The sequence below is a fragment of the Glossina fuscipes genome, unplaced genomic scaffold, assembly GCF_014805625.2.
Source record: "Glossina fuscipes isolate IAEA_lab_2018 unplaced genomic scaffold, Yale_Gfus_2 3, whole genome shotgun sequence".
Taxonomy (NCBI): Eukaryota; Metazoa; Arthropoda; class Insecta; order Diptera; family Glossinidae; genus Glossina; species Glossina fuscipes.
Window position 1 is genome coordinate 15,163,485 of NW_023998417.1, and position 19,715 is coordinate 15,183,199.

Consider the following 19,715-nt stretch of genomic DNA (forward strand, 5'->3'; position numbering starts at 1 on the left):
TCGTAAAATCCAAATATTATTATTATTTTTTTCTTTTTGGTAAATTTTATTTAATGTACTTACTCGGGGACTGTGCAGCAATGGTATACGATTAGCAAATTGTGCTATTGTGGTTGTAGTCGTTTTCCAAACCAAAGTATCCACCAAGGAATGTTCAGTGACACCAGGGCAGGGCAGAGTAACATTTTTGCCAGCCTCTGCTATAATTTTCATATATTCCAAATTTGTTACATCTAAAAAAAAAAGAAGAAAAAAAAGAAAGAATATATATATAAAATAAAATAAAACGAAAATAAAAAAATTACAAGAAATAACAAGAAAAACAGCAAGATATTGTAAAAACATGTGAATGAATTTATGGACATTTTAATATGTTGAACCAATTGAAAATATGCACAAACGGCTTGTGGAGTTCCTTTGCTTGCAGCTTGGAGAACTAACTTTGTGAACTAACACAATCGTAAATTATTTGTTTTATAAAATGGAGAACTTTGGTGCTTCATCTTTACTATGGTGAATGAGTTATTTTTTCTTATTTGCAGACAAAAGCAAAAATATATTGTAATTAAAACTTTTATAAAAATACATTTTCATAGAACGCAAGCACTTGCCTCACTGTGGTCACCATTGGGGTTATATAATATTTTGTTGAGCTATAAAATTGCTATAGAATGACTTCATAAGAGCGCACCTGAATCAATTTTCTTTCTTTTTGATCGCCTTGATAAGTAAGCAAAGCAATGCACAGCTTCACTTGGAATTTCGGGTTGGATTATCTACCTGATTTGTTGATTATCATGCCCTTTGAGAGATTAGAATCTGGGTGACAAACTTGGGCTAGCTTTGGAACAAATTCGAATGTCAATTCCATGTTGAAGTTTATCACACATACGCTTTTAGATTTGCAAGGAGCAAAGTTTGAGAAGCGACTGATAAAGATATTAACGCTTACCCTTTATAATAATTAAAAAATTTTTTTTTTGGGTGAATCCAATACTCGCACTATTTTATTTGCTAAATATCAGCATTTAATGTCACTTAATGGTTTTATTTACTATGAATTGCGATTTTGATCGCAATTTTTAAGGTACAGTAAGAGCTTTAAGGTCTTTGCAGGAGAGTTTCAAACTTTTTTTTTTTACAAGTCGAGAAGGGGCTCAATGTCAATAACATTCTTCAAAAAACTGAGAAAGATCGGCTTGCTTGCTCATATGAGACCACTACGCATGTAAGCGTTAATCAAAAAAACTTCTGAATCGTTTTCATAAGGCTGGACACAAATAGAAGCCTCAAATTTAGGATAAACTGTCGCAAAGAATCCCAAAGTTTCTACAATGCTGGCGTAGTTGTTTTGTCGTAAAATAAGCAAAGATAAGAGCATATAATCGACTTAACAAAGTCTATTTAAAGCATACGAAAACCGTGCTTGAACTTTGATAAGTAAACGCTAGGAACTTTTCGATGATCCCGTTATTTTATTTCTAACATACGATCTATTAGAAATATTAAAATTTCGAAATTATTTTCGTTATTATTTCGCTAAAACAGGCTAACTAAGAATTATGTTGGCAATGTCTTGATTTCTTATCGATTTAAACTTTCACTTCTACCACATCTATTACAATATAAGGGCGAAACATTGCATAAGTAAAATGTCATAAATTAGTTTATTAAATAATGCAGTTGTACTTTATAATTTTAATAGAAACATTTTTTCAAATTATCAATTTAATTTTTTAGAGAACAATTCCATGCACACAATTCATATTATGGCAGTAGCTTTACTTGCATGCGCTTACTGCAAGATTGAAAGACTGAAAATTGTAATAACAAGCACAAATGCACACATATGCATATGTTTAATTGTAGGCATCACTTTCACACTGGTATAAGACCTTTCATCAATTACTCAAGGCAGACAGTAATGAAACACTTGGGTCAAATTGCATATCCGTTGGTCTTGCTCCAAATAAGAGTACTTATGGTAAAGCATGATCCAAATGAAAACATCCAGCTACTCAAATTCACTTTCTTACAAGTGCTTTGTGGTAGTATATGTATGGCATCACTCTCAACGTAAGCCCGACAACAGCTCATTCGACTTCAGAGGGAAGATCGTTAATCATTACACGAAAGAAAAAAGTTTTGTAAAATTTTGTAGTACATGTGTAGATGCCGTAATCATGGCTATAAAAATGTGTATACAGCCATGGCCAAATAAGTATCGTACACTTCACCATGAACATAAACGCAAAAAATTTATGAAGAGATTTACAAAATATATATATATATATATATATATGTATACATTTCACTTTTATTCCCGGAATATTTAAACCAAAAGAAATTTATGTAGTAAAAACGGTGCTGTGAGTATCTAGATTGCTCTGTCATAGAATTTAGAGAAAATTTTCTTTTGCAAAAAGTATGAGGTTAAATGGAATAATAAGTGCAAATTGCACAGGTTCTCTAACCTACAGGTACACCTTGTTAAGCATTGCATTTATAATCTCGCAAATACCTTCGAACAAAGCGACAGACAACCAAATTTTTCTCTTCCTAGAAGTTATCTTTTTGTTCGAGTGTATAATTTTTCAACTGAACTTCTCTTTTCCCTTATTATTATTGTTATTATTATTATTATTATTTTTGCATTTTTTTTATTTCCTTTTTATATCCATGTTTTTCCTATGCTTTCCTCGTTTCTTAGCGTTCAAAAAATATATATATAACTGAAGGATGGAGGTATACTCATTCTACCGAGACGTGTGCAACACACAGAAGGAAGCTTCAGAGACCCCATAAAATGTATATATATATATATATATTCTCGATCAAAATAAAATTCTGAATCGATTTGAGTATATGTCCGATGTCTATGCAAAACATTTCCTTATTTCAAAAAACGAAAGTATTACGTTCATGCTCCGGGGAAACATCAAAGTTCGTGCACTGAGATTGGTAATGATCAATTCGGTCACAGGACACGCCTACGACCTCTGCTTTCTAGAGTTCTCGCTAACTACTTATAAACTGCACACTAAACACAATAAAAATGTCCACGGTAGTGGTACAAAAATGGAAAAAATAGCTACGCTTATTCAATATTACGCGCCTTCTGTACATCTTACGTATCCTATTGTCGAAATATCTTAAGACAATGTGCACATTTTGTCAGATCTTTATATTAACCCAAATTGTAAAACCTCATAGTAACTAAGCATTAAGTGCGTTCTGGTTAACGATAAATATAAATACAATCGAATACAGTCAATATACCGGCTTGACTTAAGAGACAGTTTTTGGCTCACCCGCCTAAAAATCGTTTCACACTTTCACACTGAAGTGGCACGATTACGATGAACTTCTTGTTAATTCCGTGTGAAATTTTTTAGGAGACTTCAATAGATTCCGCTTGTTCCTGCGGGTAAGGGCTTTGAGAGGGGACCTAGTGGTTTTTCGACGTGCATGCTTCAGTCAAATGGTAATTTAAAGGAATTATGTTTTGGCCTACATTTCTCTTTCCTAACGCACATCAATAATAACTTTCTTTCTTTTCTCAGAAGTGCAATGAAGTCCTCTCTCCATTACAGTTTCTACGAGAACGTATCAAATAATTTACAATACAAATACAATCAAAATTGAACAACGTCTTCTCAGAAAATTCCATCTATACATTTTTGTATTGCTTTTGCTTCAAATTACAAAACACGCACACTTCTCATTAGCAGGCGAAATAAGCAAAAACGAAGAGATAACGCTACACTTTTTAGTGGAATGTTTTCTTCACAGTAATGCTTAACTATGCTGGCAATTAAGAATGGAACTCTTTAATTGAATAGATAAAAAATTTTAATTGGAATTTGGGTTTACATATTTGCTATTTATGTGTCAATGGCTGTATATATGTGTGCTCACTACTGTGGAATATTTTTATTATATTTTTATATGAAAACTTGCAAATAGTTAATGCTATCTTAATAAGTTTTTATGTACAAAGAAAATAAACAAAATATATAATTAAGAAAAAAAAAAAAGAAAAAAAAAAAAAACAAATGAATAAATAAAATGAAAAGAAAATTAAATGCACTAAAATAAAATTCACCTTAACTCTTGCAAAATTTTGCAGATTGTTTTCTTTATCTAAAATAGGAAAAACCACAAATAATATTTTTATCTCTGTAAAAATACAAAAACCACTCTTCCTATCTTTCATATTTATAAACATTTGCACCAATGTTTCATCTGTTATTTAAACTTTAATAAATTGTGGCTTCGTACCTTTGTCTTTCATATGTATATGTAAATGTTTACAAGATTTCTACGTTAGGAAGTATTGCAAACGAAATTTGTAATAAATCAAAAAGATAAGCGAAAGTTTTATTCAAAATTCTTTGTTAAAGGATTTCGTTATTAAAAAATGTGAAGAATTTTAATAAAAAATATTAAAAAATGCTATTCTTCTTCACCAAACAAACAGATTTACTCTTTCTTCATAGATAATGGATTCATGTCCACAAACGAAATAGACGACTGAGTTTATTACATCAGGCTTGAAACTCGAAAAGTCGATAGCTAAGTAACTAATAGGGTTGAAATTTCGGAAAATTTTTCTCAAAATAACTTATTATTATTATTATATGGCTAAGCTATCCAAGTAATGAAAAAATATATGGGGACCATTATAAAGACATAATGCGTTGTCGCCTTTCCATCCTTTTGGCGTCCAAAGATAATCGGTTTGTATTCATTATCAAAGCCATGTGTTGATTTACTACATAATATATGGATAGATTTCATCTTTGTTTGCTTTCGGTAACTTACATACACCCTGCCGCCTGTTGTCGAAAAGTTATTTTGCCAAAAGAGACGTAAAGTAAACAACTTCGATGTATTCGATGTAAAGGAAAGAAATGCGCTTTGAAATATCTTTGTCATTGCATTATATATAATCGTCCGGGATATATAACGTGCATTTATCTGAATGAAATTTTTAATTGTTGCCCTACGGACACATTACGTACATTTAGGAGCAGCGCTTTTCTTAAGTTTTTCCAGCATTCGATTTCTAACTGATCGACTAATAGTTCATGACGGCAGTTTCAAATACTTTTCTTTAAAATAATCCGCTGACAATATACGGTCATGATTGACAAGCGAAATAATGGGATTCTGCGTGGGAGTCTGCATATATACATCAGAAATCGTAATTCTTATCACAGCGTTTTACAAAGTAGTCCTCACCTTATTCGACAAATTTTTATATGTGTACTAACACATGTGGCGCGTTCTTAATAATAGTGTGCGATTTCAAAACGCCTCAGACAAAAAAATACCTTCAAAACAATATCAAAAAGGCAACAGCTAAATGTTGTTGAAATGCTGCCATAAAAGATAACTGACCATCAAATAACAACAACGAGAAATAATATGGTCATGTAATGTATGCAACTGCAACGTGGTTTTTAGGTTTTGAACGTTAGTGAAAACATTCCGTCTTTATTAAGAGAAAATTGGAATATAAAAAAAACTAAACTTAACCATTTTATTTAACTGTAAAATTGTAGTCTAAACGCATAGGTAGATTATACAGAACGGATGATAGACGAGGCGTATAGCCGGTTTAATTTCCTGATCATTTTTCAATTGAAAATCTCTGAACATGGTGTGTGCGTCGCACATATTGTTACCTATTCGCACGTATCCCAGTCAATATCGTCAAATCAAAAGTGAAAGAATTTCACATTTTTCGTATTAATGTGTTCGTTGCCTGTACTTCGCTAACATGCACACCTATAGGGTGCGATGACAGTAGATTGCTCCTATTGGGGTGTGCTGTCATTTACTATGGCTTTGTTGTCATTTTTTGTGCCATTATTTTGCTTTCATGCAATCTATGCATCCTAAGCAACAACATTTTGCCAAAAACCCCGAGTAAACTTTAAAAGTTGTTTTGTGTATGCGATCCATACATCATACATATAAACATGTATATGTATACGTTATTGTGTATATGTAGATTATTGTTATTTTTGCTTGCTGTTCCTCCTGTTCGCTTGAATATTAACATCATATTTCGTTTCTCTGCTTTTGGTTATGACAGTTATGTGGCATCATAGATATGTATGTACGCCTTTCATACCGCTTTGTCTCCAAGTTTGCTGCATATTTAAGTTAGCCGAACACATGCAGATTAACTTTCCCGTATGAAAATTATGATGGTCTACTATTTTGCTAAACAATGAAAAAGTTTGTAGTAGTAGAAGTAATATTGAGAGATAATGTAACGTTCGTATTGAAATATTTGAAGTTAAGCAAAGCGAACTGTTTTATCATTCATCCCAATATTTCGTTGCTGCTATTGCTGTCTATCTTATTTCTTCAGTTATACTTTTGATTCCTCTTTGCGATAACTAATACGAGATAATTCTATTAAAAGAAACGAAGAAAGTGATAGAAAATCAACAAAACATCGTAAAAATGCGTACTTTTTAAGCTAAACTTTAAACTTCATTAAAATTCTTAATCGATGAGAAAGAAGGAAAACAATCTCCCAAAGCTTTTAATTTTTCTGAAAAATTATCCCGAAACAAAAGATGAAAAAGGAGATATTACTGGTCACGTATATGAAGTCATCACAGATTTTTTTTAGAGCGCCCTTTGCCATTCAATGTAGAACGAGACCAAGAATGACAAGCGTTAGCGAGAAACGAGCGAAATGCAAGTCGTCCTTCAGTTTGAGTAACCAGTTCGGAGCACATTTTTGCCATATAGTTTAAAATTCACCTTACACTCTTTCATTTACATTTTTGAAAAGTAAAGAAATGCTCTATACGCCGTTCATCCGATCGCCTTTAGAAAATCCATTACTATTAAAAGATCGAATAGTAAGTAAAATTATTAGCAAACTTAAGTATTCATTTATTATACCATTGCTCGTAATTCTGTATTTCTGCGAGTTGAGAAATGGATTGGCAAACAGGTTTGGGGTGACAAAACAAAAATACATACATGCTGTATTTGCCATCTACTGCGTGTTGCAATCGGTCATTCTTATGCCAAAAGCTATATAACAAAATCCGTACATAACCATCTTTCGAATATGAAAGAGAGGCATAAGTAAACACGAATAAAATGGAATTTTTTAATAACAGCTTTGTTGTTATTGTTGTTGTTGTTGAATACAGTTTTGGTTAATCAAGTTATTATCAAAGTAAAATAATATATTAAGTGGTCCAATAAACGTTTATGGCCATAAAATCTCTCGAATGGGCAAAAAGCTTTCGAATTTCTATATTGGAAGGTAAGACGTCGCCCAGTGTTTCACGAGCAGCGAAAAAGTAAGTCTTGCAATGGATTAACCCATCGCAAAAATCACCGGATAATGCGAATCATTTCGGAAAAAGCCGGCAAAACTTTCGCATTTGAACGAAACTCTATCAGCATATATTCAAGCATATCAAGAGAAAAATTTTTAGTCGAAGAATCCAGGAAATTTAAAAGGACCTGATTAATGTATGGTCTGAAAAACGGCCAAGACTATCGATTTTTCATAGCAATAAATGAATGTCATCCGCAATTTTGATCCCCTTGATTACGTATTGTTTTCAATGATGCGTTTGTGCCATCACATCGTAAAAATTTGTTTTTAATAAGACTTGTATTAATTACTCGAACAACAATTAATATGCATTAGTTTGCGTACACGCGTCGATACATACGCAAATGCAAATGCACATATTTTTTGTACACCTTTCGTCAGATGATTTATAAGCTTTAACCGGGCTGACGAATTTGTAGATGCGAAATACTCGCCGTCTTATAAAGTGTTCAAACATTCACAGGTATCGTTATAAAATGTACGAACTTGACAGGTTGACACTAAGTGACACTTAATGTTAATATTAAACAAAAGTGATGATGATAACAAAAACAATGCAACATTATTATTATCATTATCATCAACATCGGAAGTCTTATCAACATGATTGCAATGAACCGTCATTTATAATCAATGACCCACATATAATTTGGCCTGCAATCAATTGTCAACGTAATGTTCACACAATCACACATAGTGGAGATGAACTTATATATCATGAACAATAAGATCAACAACGACTATAATCGCTAAGAGGAAATGAAATTGTAATTGTTGGAAACCATCGAAGTAGCAACGCAATGGCAGCAGAATGAACAAGAGTAGGCTAGACGAAGCCATAACACCACTTAACACCTTCAGACGTAATAGCATAATTGAATGAATTAACTCTGCTTGTGCTTTTGCAATAACGCCATTCAAAGTTCAACGATTTAATGCACGTAATACGACTACGAAGGAAGGTGAAGAGTCCATTTAGTTCTATCGAAATTTTAGTTTACGCAACGCAGACCTCTGCCTCTGTAAATTTACGCAGATTTGAATTCTTCTAGACAGGCCAACTTTCAAGTTATGCTGAATTTCCATAAGCTACTCGTCGATAATGACTTCTATCTATCAATCTAATTAACTAAGGCGTAACATAAGCACGCTGAACTCTTCATAGGAATCGAAACCGTTATAGCTGGAACAAGTTTTTCGTGCTATAGCGAGTTCACGCAACCGTGTTTAATGTAAATCTTTTTTTCGGCCAAAGTCAAGTAAAGGACAAATTTCGATAGTCATATTAGTCCATAAGAGACTTTGCCTGTCTAAGACAGAATTTAATTATGTGACTGTCAACATGTCTGGCATATGTCACTAGCCTATATTTGCGAAGCACCCACAAACATATTTTTGTTGTTTGCTTGCTTTATTTTCTTCTTTTTTTTTTTTGCCTGTGTCTGTCGTCATTCATTTTGTCTCCGCATGGTTTGTCAGACACAATCTTTATCAATAAAATAGTTCTCTCGTATTTTTTCTCGTATTCGTATGTGTACATAAATGCAACATAAATAATTCCAAATGCCAATATATATGAGGACACTACAAAATGAAGAAATCCCTATTATTAAAGCTTGCGTATACGTTTTATACTTGCCATACACATATAAAAATGATTGTATTTATATGAATGTGCTCGAGTTTTTTAGAATAATCGTTTTGAGATGTAACCGTGTATATATATATATATATATATATATATGTATGTCGGTCATCAATATTCCATGCTTTTTGCCTGCTCTCAAAGTTTATATAATTTGGTATATACATACAAACGTAAATAAATATTTGTGTTTTATGTATATATATATATATATATATATATATGAAATTCATGTATATGCCTATCCGTATGACCTACTTTAGTACGCAGCCAAGTCTATTTATCACTTAAGGAGCAAAGAAAAGTTGGCGTAAACGGTCAGAATTCTGAGCACACACACTAACACCTAAAAATTTGTTGGCACACATTTCTGTTTCCATGTTTTATTTACTAAAGATTTCGAAAACCTTTGACTAATAATTCCTTCCATTTTCACTTCTATGCTTTTCCGTCTTTGGGCAAAGTTTCTTCTCGTTTTTGCTCGTATGTTAAAATTATGCCATCAAAGGCAGCATATTTCACATTCAGAGTTTACCTTTTGCAAAACACCCATTCGTTATTAAAATATATGAAAAAAAATACATTCAATAAATTGATGAAATATGAGTCGTAAGGTTTGCCTTTTGCTGCTTATACTTATTTGTTCTTTTTCTGCAAATAAAAAACATGGGTACTAAGGATCACCGACACTTTTAAATAAACATTAAACAAGTTGTCAGTAGTAACTAATGTTCAATCAGTCGAAGTTGTTCCCATATGCCTTACTCAAATGAAAGCCATACAAAACGGCGTTTGATCTTTTAAATAATCTCTTTCTTCCAATCTATCTGATACCGGAGAGAGTAGTTGCGCATTTTTAAGCAAAGGCCTTCCGTAGCTATTGCTAAGAACTACGTTACAGGCAAACGTCTGAAAGCAAGATCCTGTTGTTTTAAGTACAATTTGATTGATGTCAATTATATCAAAGAAGTACGACTATCTCGCCTTTTTTAACAAAATCATCGGCATACAATCTTCTGTAGCTGGTTTGCGAAACTTTGCTAAGCAAAACTCGGAAAAATTGCTTGTGTTTGGGTAACGAATATTCAAGATTAATTCAAAAGCAAATCCAAAAATTTTCAGACAAAACATATTCTGCACGGATTACTTTAGTGTCTTCAAAATCTTTCACAAAGTGAAAGGTGCGGAGAAAGTCTTTCAATAAGATTTCAAATATCTTGAGGTGCAGGCTATCAAAGAATTTTATATACTAATACGAATAAATATAAAATTGGAATTTAATATGAAGAAACGCTTCTCAACTAGAATCGTTTTAGGATTACAAGAAGAGTTGTCATGTAAAAGCTTTCATAGTCAGCGGTTCAAGCAAAGACTATCTTATTCTTTTGATGTCGTTTGTATTTGGTTCACAAGGAAGCCTCATAATAAGAAACGGAGTCAAATCAGGCGTCTAACACGAAACTGCGACAACATGTTGAAAAGCAGTTTTCACTTTCGAAAAGAAAGTAAAACTTTTGAAAATATCTACGAGTTGTATAACTTTTGCCGCCAAGAGACATAGGAGTTTCTGAAACAGTATATTGTGAACGTATACTAATTAATCTAATTTTATGGGTTTTCATCTTCGATAGAAACAAGTTTAAAACGTAAACAACATAATTGCTTAATGCAGTTGCCGTGTTGCTTTGGGTGCTGCAAACTCTTGTAAGATATTGTAAGGACCTTGAAAGAACTGCTGCTAATTACATGTAACAACTGTTAATTAGAGGCCAACACATTGGGTTAAGACGTTGCTGTAAGTTTCGACATTTGCCAACTTGCCAGACATTGCACGACCGACCACCTGAACTAGTCAAGCATCCGGGCAACTAGTTTTGTTGGGTCGAATGGTAAGTTAAAAGTGTATTCTTTGTTATATGAATTAAAGCAACGAATGCTTTACTCAATTTATTGCGTAACGTTGTTTACATTGATAAATAAGGATACCGTTGGGAAAGAGAGCGTGCATCTAAAGCTATATATATTTGTAACGAAACGTATTATGATGACGTTGTTCTGTCTCATGCATACTCACTCATACACTTGGAAGCTTATGTAAGAAATGATAAAATTTTCGAATTTGCATAACCATCTTTATGTACTTGTGCACTTTTGTTTGCATTGCATTTAGTTATAACATCCATCTGCGAACATATACAACTCATGAATACATAAATGTGCGTATTTGCATGCTTGTATGTATGTTTACCAAGGAATTTTGCACAAATTTTAATTGTAATTTGTTGATTTCTAATGTAAAACGTCAAGCACAAGAAGTGCAAGAACATTCCAACTTCAATTTAATAACCAAAATGCATGTACGGCTCAGAAAGTTCGGAAATTTTTCATGTACACGTGCGAAGTTTTGGAATTTTAATGATATATCAAAATTATATTTATCTCTTCTTCTTCTTCTTCTTCTTTCCGTTTGCTTATTTAATCTGATAATTTCACTTTTCATTGAATTTATAATCAATTGTTTTGCTTGAGGGCATTTATTAAATACGACCCTTATCTTTCGCACACACATGCACACGCATCTACGAATGCATTCTCATACCGTTATAACTTTCTATAACACAACAATAAGAAAGTTGTGTTCTTTGTTGGTCTTAATTTGAAAGTAGGTCTCACTCTCAGCAATAACAATAACTTTAACTGGGTTATTATACTTTAGCGTGTGCAAGTGTGTGTATAAATTACAATTGTACATATATATATATATATATTACATAGAATTGTTTTTGCTATTATTTATGTAAAATGAATTTCTGTCTTCCTACTTAGTTTCTTTATAAATATTTTGTTTTTATTGTTTTTTCCTACATTTTGTTGAATTTGGTTTTGTAGGAAACAGCTGGTGTTTAGGTTGCCCGTAACAACTACACATCGGTTGTTGACTGCTATTGTTATGCTGGACATTTTAATACTATTTCAAGTTTGTAATATGTGCTCTCTAATGTCTTTCTAGGTAGTTTAATGTAATATATGTTTGCGCACATGAACATAACTTTAAATGGCCATCGTTGACCCTTAAAGTTATTGCTCAAACTTTCATAATTACATTTAAATGTTAGTTTCAGAGTTATGTCTATAATTTGTTTAACGACAAGTACATGCATATGAACAGGTATTATTGCATATCAGTTATAATAATACATCTCTACAATCATGACCATTTAATTACAATTGTTATCGACTGACATACTATTCCGTTTCGTACGAAGAGAACTTCATCCCCAAATATGAGAAATGATGCTTACACAAAATACGTATTTACTTATGTACGTGCTCAGAGGGAAGCGCTTGCTTATTACAATTTCGACTTCAATCCATCACTCATATGACTATGTATAGAAAAAAGCAGATAAACTTGTTTAGAATAGCACTGGAGAGGTGTACTTTACTTATCCTACATTTTCATAGTTATAGTAGGCAGAATATGGTCGTCACTCAGCGTAAGAACTTAAGTTTCGAAAAATTTTGTATTGAAAGGATCGCTTAGCATTATACTATTAGTTGACCCGCGACGCCATTATTGTAAAAATCCAAGACTGAGCAATTTGACTTTAAAGTACCTCCCAGCCTAACATCCATAAATTATGAATGACGACAGATCCCTCTTACGCAAACCATATCAGAAGCAATATAACCCGCTATTCGCATTAATTTTCACAAGTAAATTCAAACTATGAGTGATCTCGGAAATCGCCGGCAAAAAGTTCAAGAGTGGCAAACTGTACCATGCTTAGATAGACATGGCTGTCAATTCTAGTCACCGAAATGCCTTTGAAAATAATTCTGGGGAATGATAGCGGTTTCACTGATCCGATTGCCACTGCTAACATTGCATTCATAAAAAAGATCGCATATCGAACCTACCTAAACATGTACATGTAAACAAGTACATGTTTATTGGTAGTAAAGCAGTTACGGAATGAATGAACTTCGAGATGGTCCTGCTATGAAAAAATTTCTATCAAAAACTGAAAGTAGAAATTCGTCGCAATACAAACAAAATATTTTCACTCTCTCTAACACGCATCCGAAAGTTAGCCACCTAACCAAGGAAAGGCCAATTACTCGGCTAAGTGAATTTCCGTAAATTACGCCTAATATTGCAAAAATTCGATTAGAGTTAAATATAGAATTTCGTGAAAGTGTTTATTATTTCTTAACCTGCTGCCTGCAACCGAAACCATCCTAGAGCTGTCCGTATGTCGCACAGCACACGACCCCGTCTCGCCATCTTTCAATCGTACTGACCACTTTCGAACAAACTACCTGCGGTGGTGTTACGTAACGTTCCATATGACTCGTTTCTCCCGCCCCCTCTACCTACAATCCTTCCCGATCAACGTCGCGCCAATATGGATAAAAAAATGAAAGAATAAAAGTAGAAAATAGAATAGAAGACTACTAGAAGAAGTACTGAAAACCAGAGGTAGTCCACAAAGCACGTTTATATTTCAGGCAGAGAGCCTAAACTAGCAACTGACATGAGCAGCATCCTTCCTCGGTTTGTTTCCGTTACCGACCTACGGAAAATCTTCCTACAATTTGGTCTTCTGTGATCTTTTTCCCAATCATGAGTAATTTATGAAAGAATTTAAGATTAATAATAGCAAAGTGCATAGACTACACTTCCATGAAGCGAACTGTTTCTCAATAGTTGTCTTCCAATATTTATATTCGATTGCTTTACTTCGAAAGCATAAAACTTTGAGAGAAAAAGGTAGAGGTGCTAGCAAATACTCTCGATCCTTTTCCAGAGAATGCAGTGGAAATGCATAAATCCGGGCGTAAATCTCGAATATGTTGTTTCAATTAATCTACAGTTTACAGCACATGTCGCTCTCAAAGTTAAGTCAAACATTTACCAAAGATAGGTGAATAGTTTGCTTGCGAGCTTCAGCCAATAGTCGGCAATAATCGACACAATTAGGCAGAAAAGTAAATAAATTTCATTTCCCCCATCCCTTGGTAAGTTGATGCAATAAGTGTAGCACTTTTAGAGCAACAAGTTATAAATATGGATAAAATAGAATTATAACAAATTAAATCAATATATACCCTATGGTATAATAATAATGAGCGTTATTCAGTGAAATGTACTGTAGTCGAAGCAACGGAGAATCCTGGCAAATAAATGGTAATAAAATTCCATGGGTTATAAATTTTTGCAATGTGTACAAACTTATTTGTAATGTCTCTGTACGTACTATATATGCGTGCACTGTATGTATAAGAAACCGAGTTAATTGCTGTTGGACAGTTTTTTATTTTATTGTTATTTGAGCTAATTAACTAAGAGTTGTGGAAACTAAAGTTGTAATTGTAAATAATACATGTGAATAAATGTTTGAATGTAAGCGTGTAGTTGTTAAGGTTAAGCAAAATGAATAAACTTGATTGCAAGCAACGAAGTAATACTTAAAGAGAGAACAAGATTCCCAACACTTCGCTCTACAAGCACATGATAATCTTCTTTTTATGAATTTCTTTTTTGAAAAGATCGAATATGGTTTCGACAACATATATGTTGTTGCTAGGGACCTCGGGATTTTGAAAAATAATCTGAGACCTGATTTCTTGCTAGCTCGCCTGCGATCTATGGAAGATCAAGCTATTCTATTTTTATTCAGGAGGTGTTGAGAAAGACATTCATGGAAAAAAAAAATTGTGTAAGGATTTAACAGAAGGCCGCGTATATATTAAAGTTGATTGAAAATACTTTGTTTTGTAATTCTCGAGTTAAACTTGATGAATGCTTTCTGTATTAGTCCATTTTAGAGATGAATATATCTGGCTACGCTTTAAAAGGGATTATCGCTCCAGGACAATGTGAAAAGTTTGACAAAGTTGGATAATTAAAAAGTAGTGAAAGTGTTGCGCATACGCTAAGAAACTTGATTTTCCCTTCAAAGTCAAATCATTTAAAGTAATGAATATCAATAGTTGCACTATGAACATCAGGTGCACTGAAGTCTGCACAATTTGTGAAAGAACTTGTGAAAACGATTACAAGCTAGTAACAATGCATTAGTTTACTTATATATCGATGAGTAAGGGCGGAATTTGCCTCTTTGATGAGCGAAGGCAGGCTGCATACTCTTGGCCGATTTAAACGAACAAGGCTAAGTTTATCAATATCTGATGAAATTAGATGCATCGCAATGTAATCGTTTCCTACTCCGACAATTTCGGGATCGGGGGCACGTTTGAAAGTGGCCCCGTTTTAGTATTTATACTACAAGTTTGCAGTGATGGTAGCCTTGCTTTTAGCCTAAAAAGGGGTAAAAGTTCATAGGCGCAGACGGAGACAAGGGGAAACTCTTAACTGATTTAATTGATAACTAGCTCTTAATAATTTTGAACAGTTTTTCGCACGTGCAACTTGAAATTTTATCTTGTTTAACTTATTTTCTCATCATTTATGTTATAAAAAACTTTTCAACTTTACTTATTCATGAATAAATATTATATCTAATTCACGATAATGTGGCGTATCTAACGAGCACAGGGATTCGGAGAACTTCAAGTTTTTTAATATAAACATTTAAAAGTAACTTTTTTTCGAATATTTTATGCTTTTTTTACACGTAGTCAAACATTTAAATATATTATATTCTGTATATACATTGTGTGTATAAATTTTTTGTTTATCCTATGTGTTGTTGAATAACTTTATTGCTATCGCCGCTACCAATATATGCTGGCATGTTAGTGTTTTCATTTTACTCGTTTTGATCAAGAAACCTGGGACAATGTGTTCGATAGTCTCAACAGCATGCGGTTCTATTGTGAATCTAAATTCCTTTAGCCATGCCAGTCCACCTATTTTTGATCGTCTTTCATCGACATGCCAGCGACTGCCATGAATTAGCTTAAGCAAGTCAAGGTACAAAGTATACATATCGCTCTTATTTACAAGATGCTTCCTCTTCATCTTTTGAATGGAAAACATAGCCCCAAATGTGACTGCATTTAATAAACTGACATCCTATGTTTTCCGCTGAGGTGGTGGGAGCTCGCGGTTCGTTGTCAAATAAAGTTTTCTTAGTTTTTGTGTACGGCACATATCCATGAGTCCATTTGGAACGACATCTGTATATTTTTGCGGACATTTAATGTAAATGAACATGTGCTGCTGTATTGTGTCATGTTCTGCCGTAAAACTTAATTGTAATTTGATTATATTTTGCTACAAGTCGAGAAAGGACAAGAAAAGCAAAAGCAGAAAAAGCAAAACAATACCAGAGAGTTTTATTACCATTTTTATAAAAAAAATGCATTGTCTTCGAAATGCATATGAAAATTGAAAGAAATATGCATGGATGGAAGGAAAAGATGACAAAATCTTCGCTGATAACAATGGCGATGAAGCGGTTAAAAAACCACATTTATTTAACACACTCATCTAACTATTAAGTATTTGTCCTCGCAACTAAGGTCTTCCTTGTGCTTATTTTCTTGTTCTACGTCATATGCATTATATGCGCTTAGCACATACTCTTTATGTATACTCGTTTGTACCCGATTTGTTTTGTTTGCTCAGATGCTGGAGCAATTCCTAATTGCATTGCGATATTACGAAATTAACTAAGAGAACATTTAACATGTGTGGGACCATTTTTTTTTTTTTTTTTTTTGTGTCAAAGGTATTATACGCAAACAAATATACAAGGTAACGGCTACGAAGCATTTCAACCGACGCCGCATATTTATTTTGTGTTCGTTCATTCTACGAAGGGATCCCAATTTCAATTACCATAAAATCTTATCTAATTTCGCAAATCTTTGCGAATATTGCCGTAATAATGGCATTTTTATATACATAACCGATAAATTGGCAATGATTTCGTATAAAAAAATGTGATCCAAGTAAATAACGTAAATGATATAAACGAGGTTTGTGCAAACAGTGCATATAAGACACATAAACAGCATGCATGTTAACGCAAATAAACGCTGTGAGATGTGAGACGAACTTGAAATTTCTGAAACGACCTTTATTTTCATAGACCATAATCCTTATTTCTCAATAAAACCATATATCGTCGACTAAAAACGTCGAGTTTTGCTAGAGCGATGAATGTCTTTATTCTTGTTGCTTGCGTATAAACATATGATTTCGTACTTTTGCGATGGGAACAAAACATTTTCCAATTTGTTTACGATACTTGAAAGGTGATTGCCTTAAAGTGGATGCTATATTTTGTAGTTAGGATGCATTAAGCTTTACAATTTTCGCATCTTTGGTGTTTCATGCAAGCATGTTTATATTTGTAAATATACATTCGCGGAACATGCCCCGGTTACGAGTAATAATGTGTGTTAGGCTAAGCAAAGCAATTTTTAAAGTCTGCAAAGAAAGCTTTCGGCCAAAACTGATTAGAAACTGCACGTCGTTGGAAACGTTGTTGACCAAAGGTCCGGTATGTCAAGGGAGGTGAGCAAATTTTCAAAAAAATTTTGTAATCATGTTTTAACTAACTAACATAAAGAGAAGTTATGGACATTTTTTTAAAGCAATGTTGGGATATTCTATTTATTTAAATTCTTTCGGGACTTTGTTTAAATGAGTCCTGTTAATGGCTGAACAGATCTCTGTCAAAATTTTCGGGTCATTGTCTACCGTAGTTATATTTAAATCTAACTTCAAATCCTTCTGCACATATAAATTGCGAGGTTGTAAAATTACAAGCTCGGAGAAGAAATTCAAGATAAGAAATGATGTGCAAATGAGTTAAAAGCAAGGAATAAAACGCAGCAAGTTAGTGTACTGTCTTCACAGCCTATTTCATTAAAAAAAGAACACCAATGGATTGTCACACCGAGGATGTATCTACATTTGAAAGTTTGATTGGGTACTAGAAGCGACAAGGTATACTCTGTCCTTCCATAATGATGTGATGGTGAAAAGAATTCTTTTTTGACTATAGATGCGACTTTTTTGAATCGCTTCTTTCCCATATCCCTTATAGAAGTTGAATGGGATTTTGGGAAAAATTCCTTTGCACACCAACTTGCTGCAATAATGACTTGTTTCAACTTCTTTAACGCTGCGATAGCGTGCGTAATAGTCAGATTTTGCCGCTTGTGTGATGTAAAAGAAAACATAATTTATTTTCTTTTTTAATGCAATCTTTATATGCTTGTTATTATTCCACTTAATTACGTTTATTTTATAAATGGATTTTTCGAGCAGAATGTTGTGCTCCTTTCAACTTGTTTACATCTCACCTCTCTTTGCTTTCATACCTATACTCTGCTTCCTGTAAGTTTTTGTATTTCTTGCCAGTATTTGTGTTTACTTTATTTAATCCTTTTGTTGCTTACATGTTTCAAGGCTTTAACCTCTATTTAAAACAAACCCGCAAATATACGCGAAGAATGAGAGGAGCGCAACTCCCCTCCTTTCCGTTATATAATTAAAATGAAATAGCCTGCATAATATTGAAATAATTAGTAATGTTAGTGATGCTCTGTCTCTTTACGTTGAATCGCTCTTTGGCATTAAGGTGTATATAATAAACAAACATGTCTGTTTGTATTTGAGTGCATGCGAATCCGTTTACTGTTTATACATACTTTCCTTTTTTCTTTTTCATCTAATATCAGAGTCAGGGTCGGTCTCTGTTTTCCATTAACGTGTCGTTAGTTAAAGGTTTGTTTCGCTTTGTGCTTTTTACCATTCGCTGTTCGCAATGTATTTACTTAGTTGTTAAGAGTTAAATAGTGTTTGTGTTGTTAAATTTTTTTTTTCAAAAATGGAAATAATTTTTACATAAACGTTGGCATTATATTCATTAAAGTTTGTTGTTTGTAATTAGCTTGTTTTTGTTGATTCCTTGTTGTTTACTATTTTTCATTGTTCACGAAATATTTGTTTATTTTTAGCAGTGGCATACTAGCTTTTTTATTTTACATACTATATTATATTTAGTCGGGCGAGACCCCTCAAAACAAAGCAAAACGTTTTCAAACCGCATCTATTTGATACCGAAGATACCAGTTCAGAGAGTTCCAGTGCCGGCATAAGGGAACAATCAAATGAGAATTAATATCCATTGTCTCCATTTTCCGCATGCGGATCAAAACAAATTTTTTATATTCACAGGCAGTAAAAGTGCCTGCATAATACTTGGTAATCACACATCCTTTAGTCAGGATGGGACTAATCTTCCTGGTCAACGTGGCCTATTTATCAATGACTTTGTTGATAATTTAGCAAAGTTGACTGTTAATAATGAGGCCGGGGTGTATTCTGACTTAGCTTGAAGGATGCACGTAAGAAATTTAAAGAAGAGCAGAATTGTGAATAAGTTTGTAATTTGCGAGACAAAGGATAGTTTTTCAACACAATTTTCTATTTAATGTCTAATATACCATTGTATCGTGGGACTAATATTGACGCAGACACATTTGTGATCCTAATCACTGAAAATGAGTATCGCTTCTCCTGATAGGAGTTTCGTAGGCTTTACCTAAATGTATCTCTCTCTCTCTCTCTCTCTCTCTCTCTCTCTCTCTGCGTTAAATATCTTATTTTATTTTGTTCAAGTTCTCAGGTGTGAATGTAGTGGATGTTTCTTTATTTTATTCAAATCTGAAAGTAGTCGTGACAATGACTGTCGAAAGCAAATA

General features: G+C 33.3%; 1 protein-coding gene across 6 annotated transcripts in view; it reads right to left on the reverse strand.

Moving 5' to 3' along the window:
- LOC119634370 (tyrosine-protein phosphatase 99A) overlaps window positions 1–19,715 on the reverse strand; it is a 307,831-nt gene that overhangs the window by 103,587 nt on the left and 184,529 nt on the right. For all 6 annotated transcript variants that reach the window (XM_038028466.1, XM_038028462.1, XM_038028468.1 and 3 more), the window contains one exon: window positions 64–233. In XM_038028466.1, the coding sequence (XP_037884394.1) occupies window positions 64–233 (170 nt within the window). The remainder of the gene's footprint in view (window positions 1–63; window positions 234–19,715) is intronic.